This window comes from Salarias fasciatus, chromosome 12 (assembly GCF_902148845.1).
Source record: "Salarias fasciatus chromosome 12, fSalaFa1.1, whole genome shotgun sequence".
NCBI classification, from domain to species: Eukaryota; Metazoa; Chordata; class Actinopteri; order Blenniiformes; family Blenniidae; genus Salarias; species Salarias fasciatus.
In genome coordinates, this window is record NC_043756.1 from 31,761,920 (window position 1) to 31,779,037 (window position 17,118).

A 17,118-nucleotide genomic window follows, 5' to 3' on the forward strand; every position below is an offset into this window, starting at 1 on the left:
TGGCGAGAGATAAATTCCACATTGCTGCATTGTGGAAGAAAATTCCAGGTTGCTGCAATGTGGTTTCAGGCTGTAACTCTGCCCAGGAAGGAGCTAGAGGTATGTGATATGCTGCAAATGAAAGCTTAGAGCCTCAGCAGTGTAATGGTGGTAGTTTCAAGTGTCTATCTACAACTTTTTAATTTTCAATGTCGCTTTTTGATATGCAATGCCAGGTTGCTGCATTGTGGAAAGTAGCTTTAACTCCTCTCAGGAAGGAGCTACAGGTGTGGGATGGGCTTCAAATGAAATCCAAGGGCCTTAGCAGTGTAATGGTGGTAGTTTCAAGTGTCTAACTTAAACTTTAAGGGTCAATGTCGCTTTATGGAATGCAATTCCAGAATTGGGTAACCAATGACTGATCCTGGAATCCTCTGTAACACTGCTCAGGAAGGAGCGAGAGGGCTGGGATGGGCTTCAAATGAAAGCTTAGTGCCTCAGCAGTGCAATGGTGGCAGTTTCAAGTGTCTACCTGCAACTTTTTAATTTTCGATGTCGCTTTCTGGAATGCAATGCCAGCTTGCTTCATCATGGAAAGTAGCTTGTGTGAGATGGGCTTCAAATGAAAGCTTAGGGCCCCAGCAGTGCAATGGTGGTAGTTTCAAGTGTCTAACTTAAACTTTAAGGGTCAATGAAGCATTCTGGAAAGGGATTCCAGATTTGGTCAAGCAATGACTGCTTCTGGAATCTGCTCTAACTCCGCCCAGGAATGACCCAGAGGTCTGGAATTTGCTTCAAATGAAAGCTGGGGAGGTCCCTGACAGGGGAGTTGTGGTGTCATCTCTCCAGCACCTGCATAAAAATTTGACCTCATGAATCAGCCCCCACTCTCTAGCGTTGATCCGGGGGGAAGAGCTTTAGGTGTCCTGAGGGTCGGTTCAGTCAATTTCCACCTAGAAATTTGGGACCCCTTGGGGACCGGCAACACCCCCACACACATATCTGTTGGGGGGTTGACTGTCTGTTTTGGGTGTTTTTGGGCTCATCCCAACACTTTTTTGAAGCGGTGACATCTCGGTCGAAAATCCCATATAGCCGTGTTCTCTGATTTATTTAGAGTCATTTTGGTTAAAAATATGGGTTACCCAATTCAAATTTTAAAATGCTTTTCTAAATTTTTATGGCTCTCTAGCGCCAAAAAATATAGTGGCCAAATGCCGGAATTGAGATTCCAGAACTGAAAATTCCGTATCCGTAATTTTCAGTTGTGGAATCCGGAACTTGCAGTTTTGGAATTCCAGATTCCTATCAAATCGACGCTGTCCCCTGACCCTGACCCTGACCCAGACCACCACACAGCCAAACCCTAAAGAAACGTTTTTGCACTTTCACTTTTTTTAGTAACAACAACATGGTCAAGAAAACACTGTTTCCACCGGTGGAGACCTCGTTTTAGGTCCCCACCGTGAGACAAGTCCCCATCTAAATACACACAGTCAGGTCTAAGTCCCCACCAGTATGTATAAACACACACACACACACACACACACACACACACACACACACACACACACACACTGGTTGGCCAGACCTGATTCCGTGGATGTTCTTGATGGCGTAACTGATTTCCTTCCGCAGTGTTTTCTCATCACCTTCAAGCTGCAGAAAGTAAGAGGTTCAGTCGTTACGGAACAGTCAGTCCGACTGTCAGACTATATCAGTCGGACTGTCAGACTGTATCAGTCGGATTGTCAGACTGTATCAGTCGGACTGTCAGTCAGACTGTATCAGTGGGACTGTCAGACTGTATCAGTCGGACTGTCAGTCAGACTGTATCAGTCGGACTGTCAGACTGTATCAGTCGGATTGTCAGACTGTATCAGTCGGACTGTCAGTCAGACTGTATCAGTGGGACTGTCAGACTGTATCAGTCGGACTGTCAGTCAGACTGTATCAGTCGGATTGTCAGACTATATCAGTCGGACTGTCAGACTGTATCAGTCGGACTGTCAGTCAGACTGTATCAGTCGGATTGTCAGACTGTATCAGTCGGACTGTCAGTCAGACTGTATCAGTCGGATTGTCAGACTGTATCAGTCGGACTGTCAGACTGTATCAGTTGGACTGTCAGACTGTATCAGTCGGACTGTCAGTCAGACTGTATCAGTCGGATTGTCAGACTGTATCAGTCGGACTGTCAGTCAGACTGTATCAGTCGGATTGTCAGACTGTATCAGTCGGACTGTCAGACTGTATCAGTTGGACTGTCAGTCAGACTGTCAGACTGTATCAGTGGGACTGTCAGCGTTACCTTCACCAGCTCGAAGGGGAAGCGCTCGTGGAAGATGCGGTTGATCTTTGCTCCTCCTGACAGCTCGTACGTGTCCACCTGGTCCCCAGACCCCTCGATCCGCTTCTCAAAGTCTACCGCGAACTGCTGCACCATCCTGACACACACACACACACACACACACACACACACACACACACACACACACACACACACAGCATTAAAGGAGGAAGCAGTGTGATCCTGCTGGTTCTGCTATCAGTGATGCCCTGGAGGCAGTTTTAAGTTCCTCCAGTAGCTTTAGCATTAGCTTTAGCATTAGCTTTAGCCGCGATGTTGTGAGTGTGGTAGCATTAGTCTTAGGGCCGATCCCAATTCTACCCCTTACCCCTACCCCTTACCCCTACCCCTATGATATGCGCGTTCACGAGGCTTCAGGGCTATCCCAATTCTCCTTTTTGAACAGGGGTAGGGGTAAGGGGAGGGGCTATTTCACCCCTTTCAGCGAAGTCTGCATCGATGCTCCCTGTTCTCTGTAGGGGTAGGCGGAGTTTCACATTGGCCAGAAAAAAACAACATGGCGCCCACCACGGAGTCGCACAAATGTAAGATTGCTTTCTGTATACTATTTAAAAAGCTATAAAAAGTGTATTTGCTTCACTGAATTTATAGATATACTAGTGTGACAGTGTCCCAGTCATGGATTAACGTTTTAGCGCTGCGCAGCACCGTGTCCGATCGTAAATGTGTAACTTCTGAAGAGCACTAATCACTGTATTAAAGTCATCTTTTATCACGTTTTTAACGTAATATGTTTGACACAGGGACCCCCGATGAAACCCGACTTCTGATTCAGTTTAGAGGTGAAAATGAAGAAAAGTTTTTGAAATCAAAATACAGCGCCAAAACACAGTGGGAGTAAATTATATTATTCGTCTGAGCTATAATATGTCAGTAATAAAACGTGTTTATATAAACATGTATGTATTACTTTAGGAAATTCATAAAAGAAAATGGCTTGGAAGGGGAAGCTTCAAAAAAGTGGGAGAACCTCAAAAAGAAATATAAGGTAAATAATAATACCATTATTAAAAAATTTAAGTAATTTCTAATGTAATTTCTATCATTTCTAATATCCATAATTTGTTGTTGTTATAGGAGCGCGGCGGGGCTTAAAGGGCCGAGGGGGATCCCAGTTCATAGTGCTGCAAAGAGCCCCGGCCCTCAGCCCTGTTCTGAAGGGGGAGGAGAGTGATGGGGGAGGGCCGAGGGCTGAGGGGGAGGGGGGAGGGGGAGAATTGGGACTGGCCCTTAGTATTAGCTTTAGCAACAATATTGTGAGTGTTGTATTATTAACTTTAGCAGCAGTGGTTTTATGAATGTGGTAGCGTTAGCGTTAGCCGCAGCATTGTTATGCCTGTGGTAGCGTTAGCGATAGCAGCAGTGGTGTTGTGGTAGTGTTAGCATTAGCAGCAGCGGTGCTGTGACTGTGGTAGCGTTAGCTGTCGCAGCAGCAGTATTGTGAGTGTGTTAGCGTTAGCAGCAGAGCGCTAGCGGCACTGACTGCAGCAGGGCCTTGGTCTTGCGGCTCGGGTCGTCGGGTCTGAAGTTCTTGTACTCCTCCACCTCCTTCTCCATGGAGAGCAGCTGACTCTGCAGTTTGCTGCGTAACCCCGGCAACGTGTCCCGGATGTGGTTGGTCAGTTGCTGGGAGAAACGAACAGGCGGCAGTTACTGGTGTGTGTGTATGAGTGTGTGTGTGTGTGTATGAGTGTGTGTGTGTGTGTGGTTTCTAGTGGTCCTTTCCAGGACCTTGCTGTGTCTCCTGGAGCGTTGCCGTGGGAACGGCTGACCTGGTTGAGGACCTTCTGCAGGTAGGCGGTGCCCATGCGGTCGGCCAGGTGACGGTAGGACGGGTGGGACAGGAAGAACTTCCTCTCGGCCTGCAGCGCCGCCGTGATGTCCTTCCTGCCGTCGATGTCCTTCTGGCTGCGGTTCACCACGCCGATGTAACCTGAGACGGTCCCCGGCGTTAGTCCGGCCCGCCGCGTCTCGGCCAATCGGCCGCCGGCGGGCCGACGACGTCGTACCTCGGCGCAGTGGGAGGAGCTTGTTCTCCAGGATGTCTCTGGCGTCGGTTCCTTCGTCCATCAGGTCCAGCTTGGTGATCACGCCGATCGTCCTCAGACCTGAAGACACAACGGAGACACAACCTGCTCCACCTGCTGCTCATCAAGGCTCCGGCTTCAGTGGAGGGTGGAGGATGGAGGGTGGAGGATGCAGGGTGGAGGATGGAGGGTGGAGGATGCAGGGTGGAGGATGGGTGGAGGGTGGAGGATGGAGGGTGGAGGATGGATGATGGGTGGAGGGTGGAGGATGGATGCAGGATGGAGGGTGGAGGATGGATGATGGGTGGAGGGTGGAGGATGGATGATGGGTGGAGGGTGGAGGATGGATGATGGGTGGAGGGTGGAGGATGGATGATGGGTGGAGGGTGGAGGATGGATGCAGGATGGAGGGTGGAGGATGGATGATGGGTGGAGGGTGGAGGATGGATGATGGATGGAGGGTGGAGGATGGAGGGTGGAGAATGGAGAATGGAGGGTGGAGGGTGGAGGATGCAGGGTGGAGGGTGGCAGGTGGATGCAGGGTGGAGGCTGCAGCCTGCGGCGGTGACCTTGCGGGTCGACCTCCTTGGCGACCTTCAGGGCGTCGGAGTTGGCCAGGTCGCTATTGGCCGGGGAGACGGCCAATAGGAGGCAGTTCTCCTTGGTGACGAACTGCAGCAGCATGTCTTTGATCTGCTGCTCGATGTCGGCCGGCTGGTCCCCCACCGGGACCTTGGTCATCCCGGGCAGGTCCACCAGGGTCAGGTTCAGGACTGCAAGACACCAGGGCGGGGTCACCAGAGGTCACCAGGGTCAGGGTCAGGGGAGACAGGTGGTGGTTACCAAGGTGATGACAGAAGTGTGTGTGTTACGGTTGGGGCAATGTGTGTGTGTGTGTGTGTGTGTGTGTGTGTGTGTGTGGTACCGTTGGGGGAGAACACCCTCAGGTTGATGTGTGTGTGTGTGTGTGTGTGTGGTACCGTTGGGGGAGAACACCCTCAGGTTGATGTGTGTGTGCGTGTGTGTGTGTGTGTGTGTGGTACCGTTGGGGGAGAACACCCTCAGGTTGATGTGTGTGTGTGTGTGTGGTACCGTTGGGGGAGAACACCCTCAGGTTGATGTGTGTGTGTGTGTGTGGTACCGTTGGGGGAGAACACCCTCAGGTTGATGGGCACGGGGCTGATTCCTTTGTTCTGTCCCGTCACTCGATCCGTTTCTGCTTCGATTTCCTGACGAACTTCGTCGAAGTCGGTGAACTTTTTCCCCTTACAGTGCAGGAACTCCGCGTACTCTGGAACAGACCGGGACCGGGACCAGGGTCAGACCGGGACCAGGACCAGGGTCAGACCGGGACCGGGACCAGGGTCAGACCGGGACCGGGACCAGGGTCAGACCGGGACCGGGACCAGGGTCAGACCAGGACCAGGACCAGGGTCAGACCGGGACCAGGACCAGGGTCAGACCGGGACCAGGGTCAGACCGGGACCGGGACCAGGGTCAGACCGGGACCAGGACCAGGGTCAGACCGGGACCAGGACCAGGGTCAGACCGGGACCGGGACCAGGGTCAGACCGGGACCGGGACCAGGGTCAGACCGGGACCGGGACCAGGGTCAGACCGGGACCGGGACCAGGGTCAGACCGGGACCAGGACCAGGGTCAGACCGGGACCAGGACCAGGGTCAGACCGGGACCAGGACCAGGGTCAGACCGGGACCAGGACCAGGGTCAGACCTGGACCGGGACCAGGGTCAGACCGGGACCGGGACCAGGGTCAGACCAGGACCAGGACCAGGGCCAGACCGGGACCAGGACCAGGGTCAGACCGGGACCAGGGTCAGACCGGGACCGGGACCAGGGTCAGACCGGGACCAGGACCAGGGTCAGACCGGGACCGGGACCAGGGTCAGACCGGGACCAGGACCAGGGTCAGACCGGGACCGGGACCAGGGTCAGACCGGGACCGGGACCAGGGTCAGACCGGGACCAGGACCAGGGTCAGACCGGGACCAGGACCAGGGTCAGACCGGGACCAGGACCAGGGTCAGACCGGGACCGGGACCAGGGTCAGACCTGGACCGGGACCAGGGTCAGACCGGGACCGGGACCAGGGTCAGACCAGGACCAGGACCAGGGTCAGACCGGGACCAGGACCAGGGTCAGACCGGGACCAGGGTCAGACCGGGACCGGGACCAGGGTCAGACCGGGACCAGGACCAGGGTCAGACCGGGACCGGGACCAGGGTCAGACCGGGACCAGGACCAGGGTCAGACCTGGACCGGGACCAGGGTCAGACCGGGACCGGGACCAGGGTCAGACCGGGACCGGGACCAGGGTCAGACCGGGACCAGGACCAGGGTCAGACCTGGACCGGGACCAGGGTCAGACCGGGACCGGGACCAGGGTCAGACCGGGACCAGGACCAGGGTCAGACCGGGACCAGGACCAGGGTCAGACCGGGACCAGGACCAGGGTCAGACCGGGACCAGGGTCAGACCGGGACCAGGACCAGGGTCAGACCGGGACCAGGACCAGGGTCAGACCGGGACCAGGACCAGGGTCAGACCGGGACCAGGACCAGGGTCAGACCGGGACCAGGACCAGGGTCAGACCGGGACCAGGACCAGGGTCAGACCTGGACCGGGACCAGGGTCAGACCGGGACCGGGACCAGGGTCAGACCAGGACCAGGACCAGGGTCAGACCGGGACCAGGACCAGGGTCAGACCGGGACCAGGGTCAGACCGGGACCGGGACCAGGGTCAGACCGGGACCAGGACCAGGGTCAGACCGGGACCGGGACCAGGGTCAGACCGGGACCAGGACCAGGGTCAGACCTGGACCGGGACCAGGGTCAGACCGGGACCGGGACCAGGGTCAGACCGGGACCAGGACCAGGGTCAGACCTGGACCGGGACCAGGGTCAGACCGGGACCGGGACCAGGGTCAGACCGGGACCGGGACCAGGGTCAGACCGGGACCAGGACCAGGGTCAGACCGGGACCAGGACCAGGGTCAGACCGGGACCAGGGTCAGACCGGGACCAGGACCAGGGTCAGACCGGGACCAGGACCAGGGTCAGACCGGGACCGGGACCAGGGTCAGACCGGGACCGGGACCAGGGTCAGACCGGGACCAGGACCAGGGTCAGACCGGGACCAGGACCAGGGTCAGACCGGGACCGGGACCAGGGCCAGACCTGGACCGGGACCAGGGTCAGACCGGGACCGGGACCAGGGTCAGACCAGGACCAGGACCAGGGTCAGACCGGGACCAGGACCAGGGTCAGACCGGGACCAGGGTCAGACCGGGACCGGGACCAGGGTCAGACCGGGACCAGGACCAGGGTCAGACCGGGACCGGGACCAGGGTCAGACCGGGACCAGGACCAGGGTCAGACCTGGACCGGGACCATGGTCAGACCGGGACCGGGACCAGGGTCAGACCGGGACCGGGACCAGGGTCAGACCGGGACCAGGACCAGGGTCAGACCTGGACCGGGACCAGGGTCAGACCGGGACCGGGACCAGGGTCAGACCGGGACCAGGACCAGGGTCAGACCGGGACCAGGACCAGGGTCAGACCGGGACCAGGACCAGGGTCAGACCGGGACCAGGGTCAGACCGGGACCAGGACCAGGGTCAGACCGGGACCAGGACCAGGGTCAGACCGGGACCGGGACCAGGGTCAGACCTGGACCAGGACCAGGGTCAGACCTGGACCAGGACCAGGGTCAGACCGGGACCAGGACCAGGGTCAGACCTGGACCAGGACCAGGGTCAGACCAGGACCAGGGTCAGACCTGGACCAGGACCAGGGTCAGACCAGGACCAGGGTCAGACCGGGACCAGGGTCAGACCGGGACCGGGGTCAGACCGGGACCAGGACCAGGGTCAGACCGGGACCAGGACCAGACCGGTTCTCTGAGGAGTCTGGGGTTCTGGTTCTAAGCGGAACCCTTTCTCGGTCCCACAGACAGAAATTCACTGAGTGAAACCAGAAACACTGTTAGCCCCGCCCCCTGCAGCTCGACTCGTTTACACTCAGCTTCTAGGCTCCTCCCCCTCCGCCTGCCGACCCAGGTCTCACCGCCTGCTGGCGAGCCGCGTCCCGGCGTTTTCCCGCGCTGATGGTGTCCCACGTTGATGACATCATCAGCCCGACGGAGCACAGCGACAGTAAACAACGCAGCGGAACACCGGCTGTGTTGGAAACCGCGTACTGACCTACTACCACACTGACTTACTGAGGATGCAGAGCGTCTGCACTGGCAGTGTGTGATTTGTGAGTATGCGAGAAGTTCCCGATGCATACTGCATTCGCCAGAAATGTTGAGTAGACATCGTGAATTCACTACTCATACTGAAATTACCCAAGATGCAACGCAACGGACATTTGAATAAACTTCATTCAGTTCACAGTGACTGTTTCTTACTGATGTACATCTACCAGGCTGAGTGTGGTTCTAGATATAATCTTCCCTCCAATGTTTGTGCTGGTAGGAATGTTATGTTAGAGATTTCTGATTGGATTTCCATTGATTAAAAATAGTTCGAAAAAAACCCACTTACATCTGACACTAAGTCCCTGCTGAAAGTGACCATGATGCAGCGAAGACGGCGAGCCGATCGTCGTTGAGGAGCCGAAAAAACTCTCCGTCGGTAAAGCATCATAATTGGCGTCATAACTGGTCCGTTAACGGGACAGCGGTCCAAACGGCGACGTTAAGCCAGATATATTGCTGAAAGGTTGGCTTCTTGTTTTCAAAGTAAAAGCACAGATTTATCACTCAGGTTTTTTTGCATGAGAAAGGGAAAGGGGTGCTTTATTTTGGTGAAAATAACCGGAAGTGCGTTGCTCACTGCGGCTGGCTCACATTTCGCCGAATTCGTCCGAACAAAATCCTAAACGGCTGATATTCTGACGAATAAACGACACACTCGGCTCTGAACCACCACTCTGTCGCCTAATTTAAAAAAAATCTCGATGAAGTTGTACATTTGAGGAGTTTAGAGCTAAAGTGAAATCAGCTTTAGCAGGTCGATTTCTGCTCATGGAGGAGTGCAATGCATTGTGGGTTATTATATAGTATGCTGTAGTGTAAACACTTTGCATACTGTCTGATGGACTGAGTATGCAGGATGCAGGATGGATAGTATGAGTATGTGAGGATGTAGGAGGCAGGATGCGGTTTCGAACACAGCCACCGTCCCCGTCAGCTGAGGACGAGTCTCCTCTTCCTGGATCAGGAGACGCTCTCTGGTCTCGCCGCCCTGCAGTGCTGGTCTCACGCTGTGTCCAGAAACAACAGCTAGCGCGCTAACGTAGCCGCGCTAACGTAGGCACGCTAACGTAGCCACGCTAACGTAGCCACGCTTAGGGTTGCCAACTCCCAGAGATTGAAATAAGGGATGCCTCTCGTGGGCAGCTGAAAAAAACTGGGTTTTTGGGGGTCAAAAACACACACATACATATATATGTATATGTGGCAGGATGGGTGTGTTTAGTGTTGTTCTCAGCTATAAAAACCCCTCGTACGTCTGTGTCGCCCTCTGGTTCTTGCACTTCCGGGTTGCTGCTGGCTGGTGGCGGTGGTTCGTGAGAGCAGGTAAAGGCTGATTCCCCTCATGAAATGTATCGTATTGGTTTTGATGAAAGTTCCGCCCTGCAGTGTCGCGATGGCTCCGGGGGAGCGTCCAGCGCATGCCGCAGCAGCTGTAGGTCGGGCGCGGGGGTCCCGCCGGTCCGGTGCTGGTCTGAGCATTTGTCCCGCTAACGGAAGTAGGAAGCGGTTCTGCCCTGTTCGAGCCCCGTTTCCAGCGCAGACACACCACGGCTGTCTTTGTCTTGGTCTTTGTCCGTCCCGGAGCTGCTGTCATGTTAAATGTTATCCTGTGTCTACGGTGGCGTGTTGGTGTGGGCCAGCCCAACCACGCACGGGACTTTGGGACCGAAATGAAGCGCTCGCCTCTCTGTGTACTTCAACGGATAATTTAACCGAACTCAACTAAGAACAGAATAAATTATTTTAAAAAAGGAACCACTGTACTCCTTTTGTCAGCCGGTGAACCTGTGTCCTTCTGTGTGACTGGAAGCTGAGGAGATTACTATCACCCAAACTGACCAGTCGCACCCACTCTGTTATATATATATATATATATATATATATATGTATATATATTGTAATGGAAATTTCTCATGTATGCATGCTTTTTCTCACTTGTAGTGCTCGCAGAGGTATTTTTGTAAACAACCGTAGCTCACACACTCAGATGTGTGGGGAACCATGAATGCTTTGTCTAGAATTTACTTTTCCTGATAATCTTAGCGTAGCAGCTGCGGCACTCGTGGGAGTCTTCCTGTGTCCAGCCTATGGCTGGGTGCAGTCGAGGCCCCTGGGAGTGAACGCAGCAGATAGTTATTAGAGGCGTGCACGCCCCTGCGAGGGCAGAACTCACTCTGTTACTCTGTTGACTGCGTGACTTCTCCTGCTGTACAGCATAATAAAAGATACCAAAACAAACTCACCGGCGGAAGCCCTTTATTAAATAAAATTGCCATAACAGTTGGCGTCACGAACAGGATCCTACGAGTGGAATCTGGTGGAGGACAGAGACCTGGTGATTGGCCATCCTGCGGACAAATTGCTGCAGCCCCGCCGCCATTGACGGACTCTATGGGGACCGGGTCTGAGCCTACCGTCCGGACCACCGCTAGGATCCACGAACTGGTTTCCCTCCTTTGCGGGGAAACTCCTACAAGCACCCGGTGAGTTCTTTCCATACTGGACTGGTTGGAGGGCGAGTGACTGATGTAGTGCCGGTCACTATAATACACAGCATAAAACTTCAATCCTCCCAGAGTGTTTAGTGTTTGGAGTGGGAGAGAGATTGGAGAGGGTTTTTTTTAGCACTTTTGCACCCTCGGGTCTGGGCTGGGACCGTAGAGGCGAAAAGGCCGTTGGAGACGTCCAATTGAAAATGGATAACAGATCTGTTGACCACTAGGAGACCGGAAAGGGGTCATTTGTCCCCTGTCCCGGTGTCGGACGGGAGAGGAGTCATTTGGCCCAGGCTCATCTGTTTGTCAGAGTACGTCTGATAGACAGGTTGGAGGGACCTGGTCTCCCAGTGGAGAGTCCTCCAGACACCCCAATATGTAATGACATGTCAGGAAAGTATGGGCCCGAGTGTGTGGGACGTGTGAGAGAATTGAGTGAATGGTTTGGGTTCCCCAAAGGGGGGAAGTTTGAGCATGAGACAGTGACTGGTTCTGCTAAAATGTTCAATGGAAAACAGAAAAACCGGGGATAAGAAGAAGATTGAGAAGTCACTTTGGATGAGTGAAGCTGGAAGCAGAGATAGAAAGCAGAGGGAGAGAACAGGGAGAGAAAACATCATGAGGGACATGAAAGGGTTTTACTACAGATACAGGTGTCTCCGTGCCATCTGCTCTCTTTCGAGGTCGGTTCGTACTGGACGTCGGATGTGTGAGGAAAGTGACTGGACTCCTCCCCTTCAAACATCCATCCAACCACCGTGGCCTCTGCTCTACTCTACTCCCACCCTCTCTGACGTGTCGAACTCCACCTCTGCATCGGCTTCCTGCTGAAGGAGTGGTCTGGTCTGTCAGACACTCCCAACACATCGGCGCTGGAAAGCACCACCTCCTGGATGAACGATGGAAGTAAAAACCGAGCCAACAGCTCAACATCATTCATGGTTCTTCCGAAGCAACTCTCCTCAGGGCTCAAGCTATATGAACCACCCTGACGGGGACGGAGGACGCCAGGGTGAAGCTGGTGGACAGACTGGACACTGGGTCCGTAACTGCCCACATAAGAACTGTGGACATGGACGATGGTGTGGAGAACCAGGCAGAGGAGCACAAGAAGGGGGGACACCGGGTCACGCTGAATTCTCATCCGACTGAAACTGACTCTCAGCCAATGAGCTGCCGCAGCCTGCTGGGAAGCGTCTGTTTTGGAGGATCTCTTGTGGTGGTTAGAATAATGGTGATCTGTAGCAGACCTCTCTTGATGCTCGCCCCGAGTTTACTACTAGTTACGACTAGCTATATTCAAAAAAAAAAAAAAAAAAAAAAAAAAGGGTTTGTGGTGTCCTTGCATTTCCTTCCTCCCCTACACCTCCTTTTATTTCTGTGGCCTGGTCTGTTCACTAATATGGTTCGGAGAAAAAAAAAAAAAAAAGTATGTATGGTTCTGTAATTTTCTGTGTTGGTTGTCGGCTCTGTTTTGGTGTTGTCTAGATTGGGGGTTTGGGATTGTTCTAGGTTGCGTGTGGTGCGTCGACAACACTGTTTTGTATTGTGACTTTGTACATAGGTTGTGCCCCCCCCCCCCCCGTTCTCCCTCTCTTTATCTCTCTCTCCTTCTGTCTCTCGCTCTCTGAGCGTCTCCGTCCCGGTCCTGTCCTCAGCCATGCCGGATGCCAGCTTTAAATAAAGGCAGCAGCAGGAGGAGACTCAGTCTCATCCTGCTGCTGACAGTAAAATCTGTTCAGAGAGTAAAAGGCTACAGTCACACAGTGTTGCACGCCCAGCTGCCGAACAGGACAAGGGAAAAAAAAAAAAAAAAAAAAGGAACGGTCTGTTTGTGACCAATGAGATCAGAGTGATTCTGCGTTGTCGAGCCATCTCTGTCAGCTCATTGGTCACAGAACCTCAGAGAGCCGGTGAACAACTTACCCTAAGTTTTCATAAAAAAGCACGAGCTCCACTGCTCACGTTTTGACTCTCACAAAAACACGGAACAAAGAGCGTTCCTCTTCAGCTCCATACGGAACGCACACTTTAGTCCAAATACGGAACGATTCCGTTTTTCAAGGAACGGTCGGCAGCTGTAGCCACGCTGCGTTCCCGGATGATTCCCTCGCACTGAAAGCCGTTCTGCTGCGTTCACTCCGCCAAATGCTTTCCACGTTTTTGCGTCCAAATGTCATTTAAAACATCGGGGAACGTGCGTTCTACCGGCCACCACACGCGTTTTCGTGGCGCGTCGGGGCGTTCTGCCGTCTGCGGCGCGATTTTGTGGCTGACATTGAAGTTGGGAAAACTGAACGTTTGACGCGTCGCGATTTTGCGGCAAACCAATCAGAGAGCGTCTCCGAGGTGACGCAGGTCAGGGGGCGGGGCCGGGGAAACAGTGGCGCGGCTCCTGGAGCGACGCTGAAACTCAGCAAACTCCCAGCGTCTGTGGATCACATGGTGCTCCAGGCACGGCGTCCTGTCCGCCGCCGGCGCCGCTGGCTGGCTTCATTAGCATAAACCATGATGCTAAGCTAACACAGTGAAAGGCCGGAAGCCCCGCCCTCCACCAGTCAAAACGCGCCGCGCTGTTCAGCGCCGGACCTCAAAATGGACGCGCGTTCAACTTCTGGCGTTGTTCGTTGTGACGCGGCTTCAGAGCCGACCGCTAAGACCCGGGTCGATGCCGGGTTTGAAGACCCGGGTCGATGCCGGGTTTAAAGACCCGGGTCGATGCCGGGTTTGAAGACCCGGGTCGATGCCGGGTTTAAAGACCCGGGTCTGAACGCCGGGTAAACCCTTCACTCTGCCAGGAGGATCTGGTGTCAGCAGGTTTAAACCGGTTTTTTTGGACGCTGGGAGAGGGGCTTCAGGGTGTGTGTGTGTGTGTGTGTGTGTGTGTGTGTGTGTGTGTGTGTGTGTGTGTGTGTGTGTGTGTGTGTGTGTGTGTGTGTGTGTGTTGGACCTGTACCTGTGGGGCAGTTGATCAGCTGGAGCACCAGGGGGCGCCGAGTGACGATTCCTGAGCCGCGAGGGAGGAAATCCCTGAGGGGGGAAGAAGACAGACCCTCAGAGACCCTGAGAGACCCTCAGAGACCCTCATGGACCAGAGGACCCTGAAGACCACCAGAGGTCCAGAGGGTCCACTTCTTAATGGACCCGGGTCCAATTAGTCCACCTCCTATTTGGACCTGGGATGAGGACTGGACCTGAGAAACACACTGCTCTGTGGGGGTCTGAGGGGGTCCGAGGGGGTCTCAGCTGGTCTCAGACCTCCTCAGAGTCCTGGACCAGAACACGTGACACCGTCTCTGCAGGTGGAGCTGCAGCACGACACGCACGCACGCACGCACACACACACGCGCGCGCCCGGCCGGCGCTCGGGACTCACTTGCCCACGAAGTTCTCCAGCACGGAGCTCTTCCCGGCGCTCTGGCCCCCCACCACGGCGATCTGCGGCAGGTCCAGGGTGGCGTTCTGCCCGATGGACGAGAAGGCGTCCTGGAGCCGGTTCACCAGCGGGATCAGGTCCTCCATGCCCCGGTTCCCCATGGCGGCGGCGGCGGCGGCGGCGGAGAGGAGGAGGATGGAGGAGAGGAGGAGGATGGAGGAGAGGAGGAGGATGGAGGAGAGGAGGAGGATGGAGGAGGATGCAGACCGAGGATGGAGACGGAGCGCGCGCGGGGGACGGACAGGTGGAGTCGCCGCGGCACGCGGCAGAGAGCGGGGCGCGTGCCCGTGCGTGCGACTGAAAGCTCGATGATCAGCTGATCAGGAGATCGATGAGGATGAAGAGCAGGAGGAGGAGGAGGAGGAGGAGGAGATCCTGACAGTGACCTTCAGCTCCGCTCCTCTGCGGAGACACACACTTCCGGTGCGGAGCTCCACAATAAAGGCGGCGCGCGCGTGCGTGTGTGTATGCATGCTTGTGTGTGTGTGTGTGTGTGTGTGTGTGTGTGTGTGTGTGTGGATGGTTTTGTTTGATTGGTTCAGTCTGTCATGAAAATAAAAAATAAAACATCAGCAGTGATTTGAGTTCTTGATCCAAGGATCACAGACACGGGGGGGGGGGGGGGGGGGGGGGGGGGGCAGCGAGGGGGCGGGGCCAGCGAGGGGGCGGGGCCCCGGGGGGGATAAGCTAGCACCGAACTGCAGCACCTGCTGAGGAGGAAGGACTGGTTGCTTCAGGTTAAAGTTCTGCCGAGGACCTGAGTGTTCAGAGCTGCGGTTCTCAAACTGGGGCCCCCGGACCCCCAGGGGCCAGTGAGCCAGAGCTTGGGTCCATGCTGACCATCAATGAATCACCCTGAAGGACTGTCCTGTGGACCAATCAGAACCTGACCTGACTGATCCGGATCGCTCTGCTCACAGGACCCGGCTCAGTCCTGAACCTCCTGCAGCACCTGGACCTCCAGGACCCAGCTGGACTGCAGTGTGTGTGTGTGTGTGTGTGTGTGTGTGTGTGTGTGTGTGTGTGTGTGTGTGTGTGTGTCCAGTCTGCATTAGAGACATGCTGTCCACAGCAGAGACCTGGAGACGAACCCGACGTTGACGTCTGACGGTGTCCTGAGCTCTGTCAGAAACAGGAAGTGCAGCGGAGTGGTGTCAGAAACAGGAAGTGCAGCGGAGTGGTGTCAGAAACAGGAAGTGCAGCGGAGTGGTGTCAGAAACAGGAAGTGCAGCGGAGTGGTGTCAGAAACAGGAAGTGCAGCGGAGTGGTGTCAGAAACAGGAAGTGCAGCGGAGTGGTGTCAGAAACAGGAAGTGCAGAGCGGCGAGCGGAGCAGCAGCTCTCAGAGTGAACCGGTTTAAATCCCGTCCAGAGACCTGAAACCAGATCAGGATGAAAGAAGGAAAAAGACAAACCGTCCTTCAGTCTGACCTGGAGGACAGGGTCCCGGTCCCGGAGGACAGGGTCCCGGTCTCGGAGGACAGGGTCCCGGTCCCGGAGGACAGGGTCCCGGTCCCGGAGGACAGGGTCCCGGTCCCGGTCCCGGAGGACAGGATCCCGGTCCCGGAGGACAGGGTCCCGGTCCCGGTCCTGGAGGACAGGGTCCCGGTCCCGGTCCCGGAGGACAGGATCCCGGTGGACAGGGTCCCAGTCCCGGAGGACAGGATCCTGGTCCTGGAGGACAGGGTCCCGGTCCCGGTCCCGGAGGACAGGGTCCCGGTCCCGGTCCCGGAGGACAGGATCCCGGTGGACAGGGTCCCAGTCCCGGAGGACAGGGTCCCGGTCCCGGAGGACAGGGTCCCGGTCCCGGAGGTGACCAGTGTGTTCAGAGTGAGGATGAGGACTCGGAGAGCGTCGCTGTGGAACCCTCTGAGACGGCTCTGGACCGATGATTCAGAATAATGAGCAGAACCGAGACGAGGACGGATTTGTCTGAACGTCTGAGAGTGGAGCCGCTGCGGTGAGGACAGGCGGAGAACAGGACAGAGGACGAGACGAACCCGTGGAATCCAGAACCTGAACCTTCAGAGGAAACCAGGAGGCTGGATGGAACCAGAACCAGAACCAGATCAGACCCGACGGGACTCAGAACCAGAGACAGAGACGGACAAGAAGGACTTCATGGACCAGGCAGGTCCAGAGGGACCGGGTCTTGGGTCACGGTTCAGTTCTCCTCTTTGTTCTGGACTCAGTGCAGAATAACAGGAAGTGACCAGCAGGGGGCAGTGTCTGCTGAAGGGCTCTGAGAGGGGGCGGGGCTTATCAGGGAACACTTCTGAACACAAGACTCCACCTGGACTGGACCTGGACTGGACCTGGACTGGAACCTGGACTGGAACTGGACTGGACCTGGACTGGACCTGGACTGGAACTGGACTGGAACCTGGACTGGAACTGGACTGGACCTGGACTGGACCTGGACTGGAACTGGACTGGAACCTGGACTGGACCTGGACTGGACCTGGACTGGACCTGGACTGGACCTGGACTGGAACTGGACTGGAACCTGGACTGGACCTGGACTGGA

General features: G+C 55.7%; 1 protein-coding gene across 3 annotated transcripts in view; it reads right to left on the bottom strand.

Annotated features, from left to right (window-relative positions):
- LOC115397556 (dynamin-1-like) overlaps positions 1–14,757 on the bottom strand; it is a 32,810-nt gene extending 18,053 nt beyond the window's left edge. For all 3 annotated transcript variants that reach the window (XM_030103903.1, XM_030103902.1, XM_030103905.1), the window contains exons 1-9: positions 14,533–14,757; positions 14,113–14,186; positions 5,519–5,668; positions 4,947–5,150; positions 4,360–4,458; positions 4,123–4,283; positions 3,834–3,976; positions 2,291–2,426; positions 1,571–1,638 (exon numbers count right to left, since the gene is read on the bottom strand). In XM_030103903.1, the coding sequence (XP_029959763.1) occupies positions 1,571–1,638; positions 2,291–2,426; positions 3,834–3,976; positions 4,123–4,283; positions 4,360–4,458; positions 4,947–5,150; positions 5,519–5,668; positions 14,113–14,186; positions 14,533–14,693 (1,196 nt within the window). In that variant the 5' untranslated portion in view covers positions 14,694–14,757. The remainder of the gene's footprint in view (positions 1–1,570; positions 1,639–2,290; positions 2,427–3,833; positions 3,977–4,122; positions 4,284–4,359; positions 4,459–4,946; positions 5,151–5,518; positions 5,669–14,112; positions 14,187–14,532) is intronic.
- Between the last annotated feature and the right edge of the window lie 2,361 nt (positions 14,758–17,118).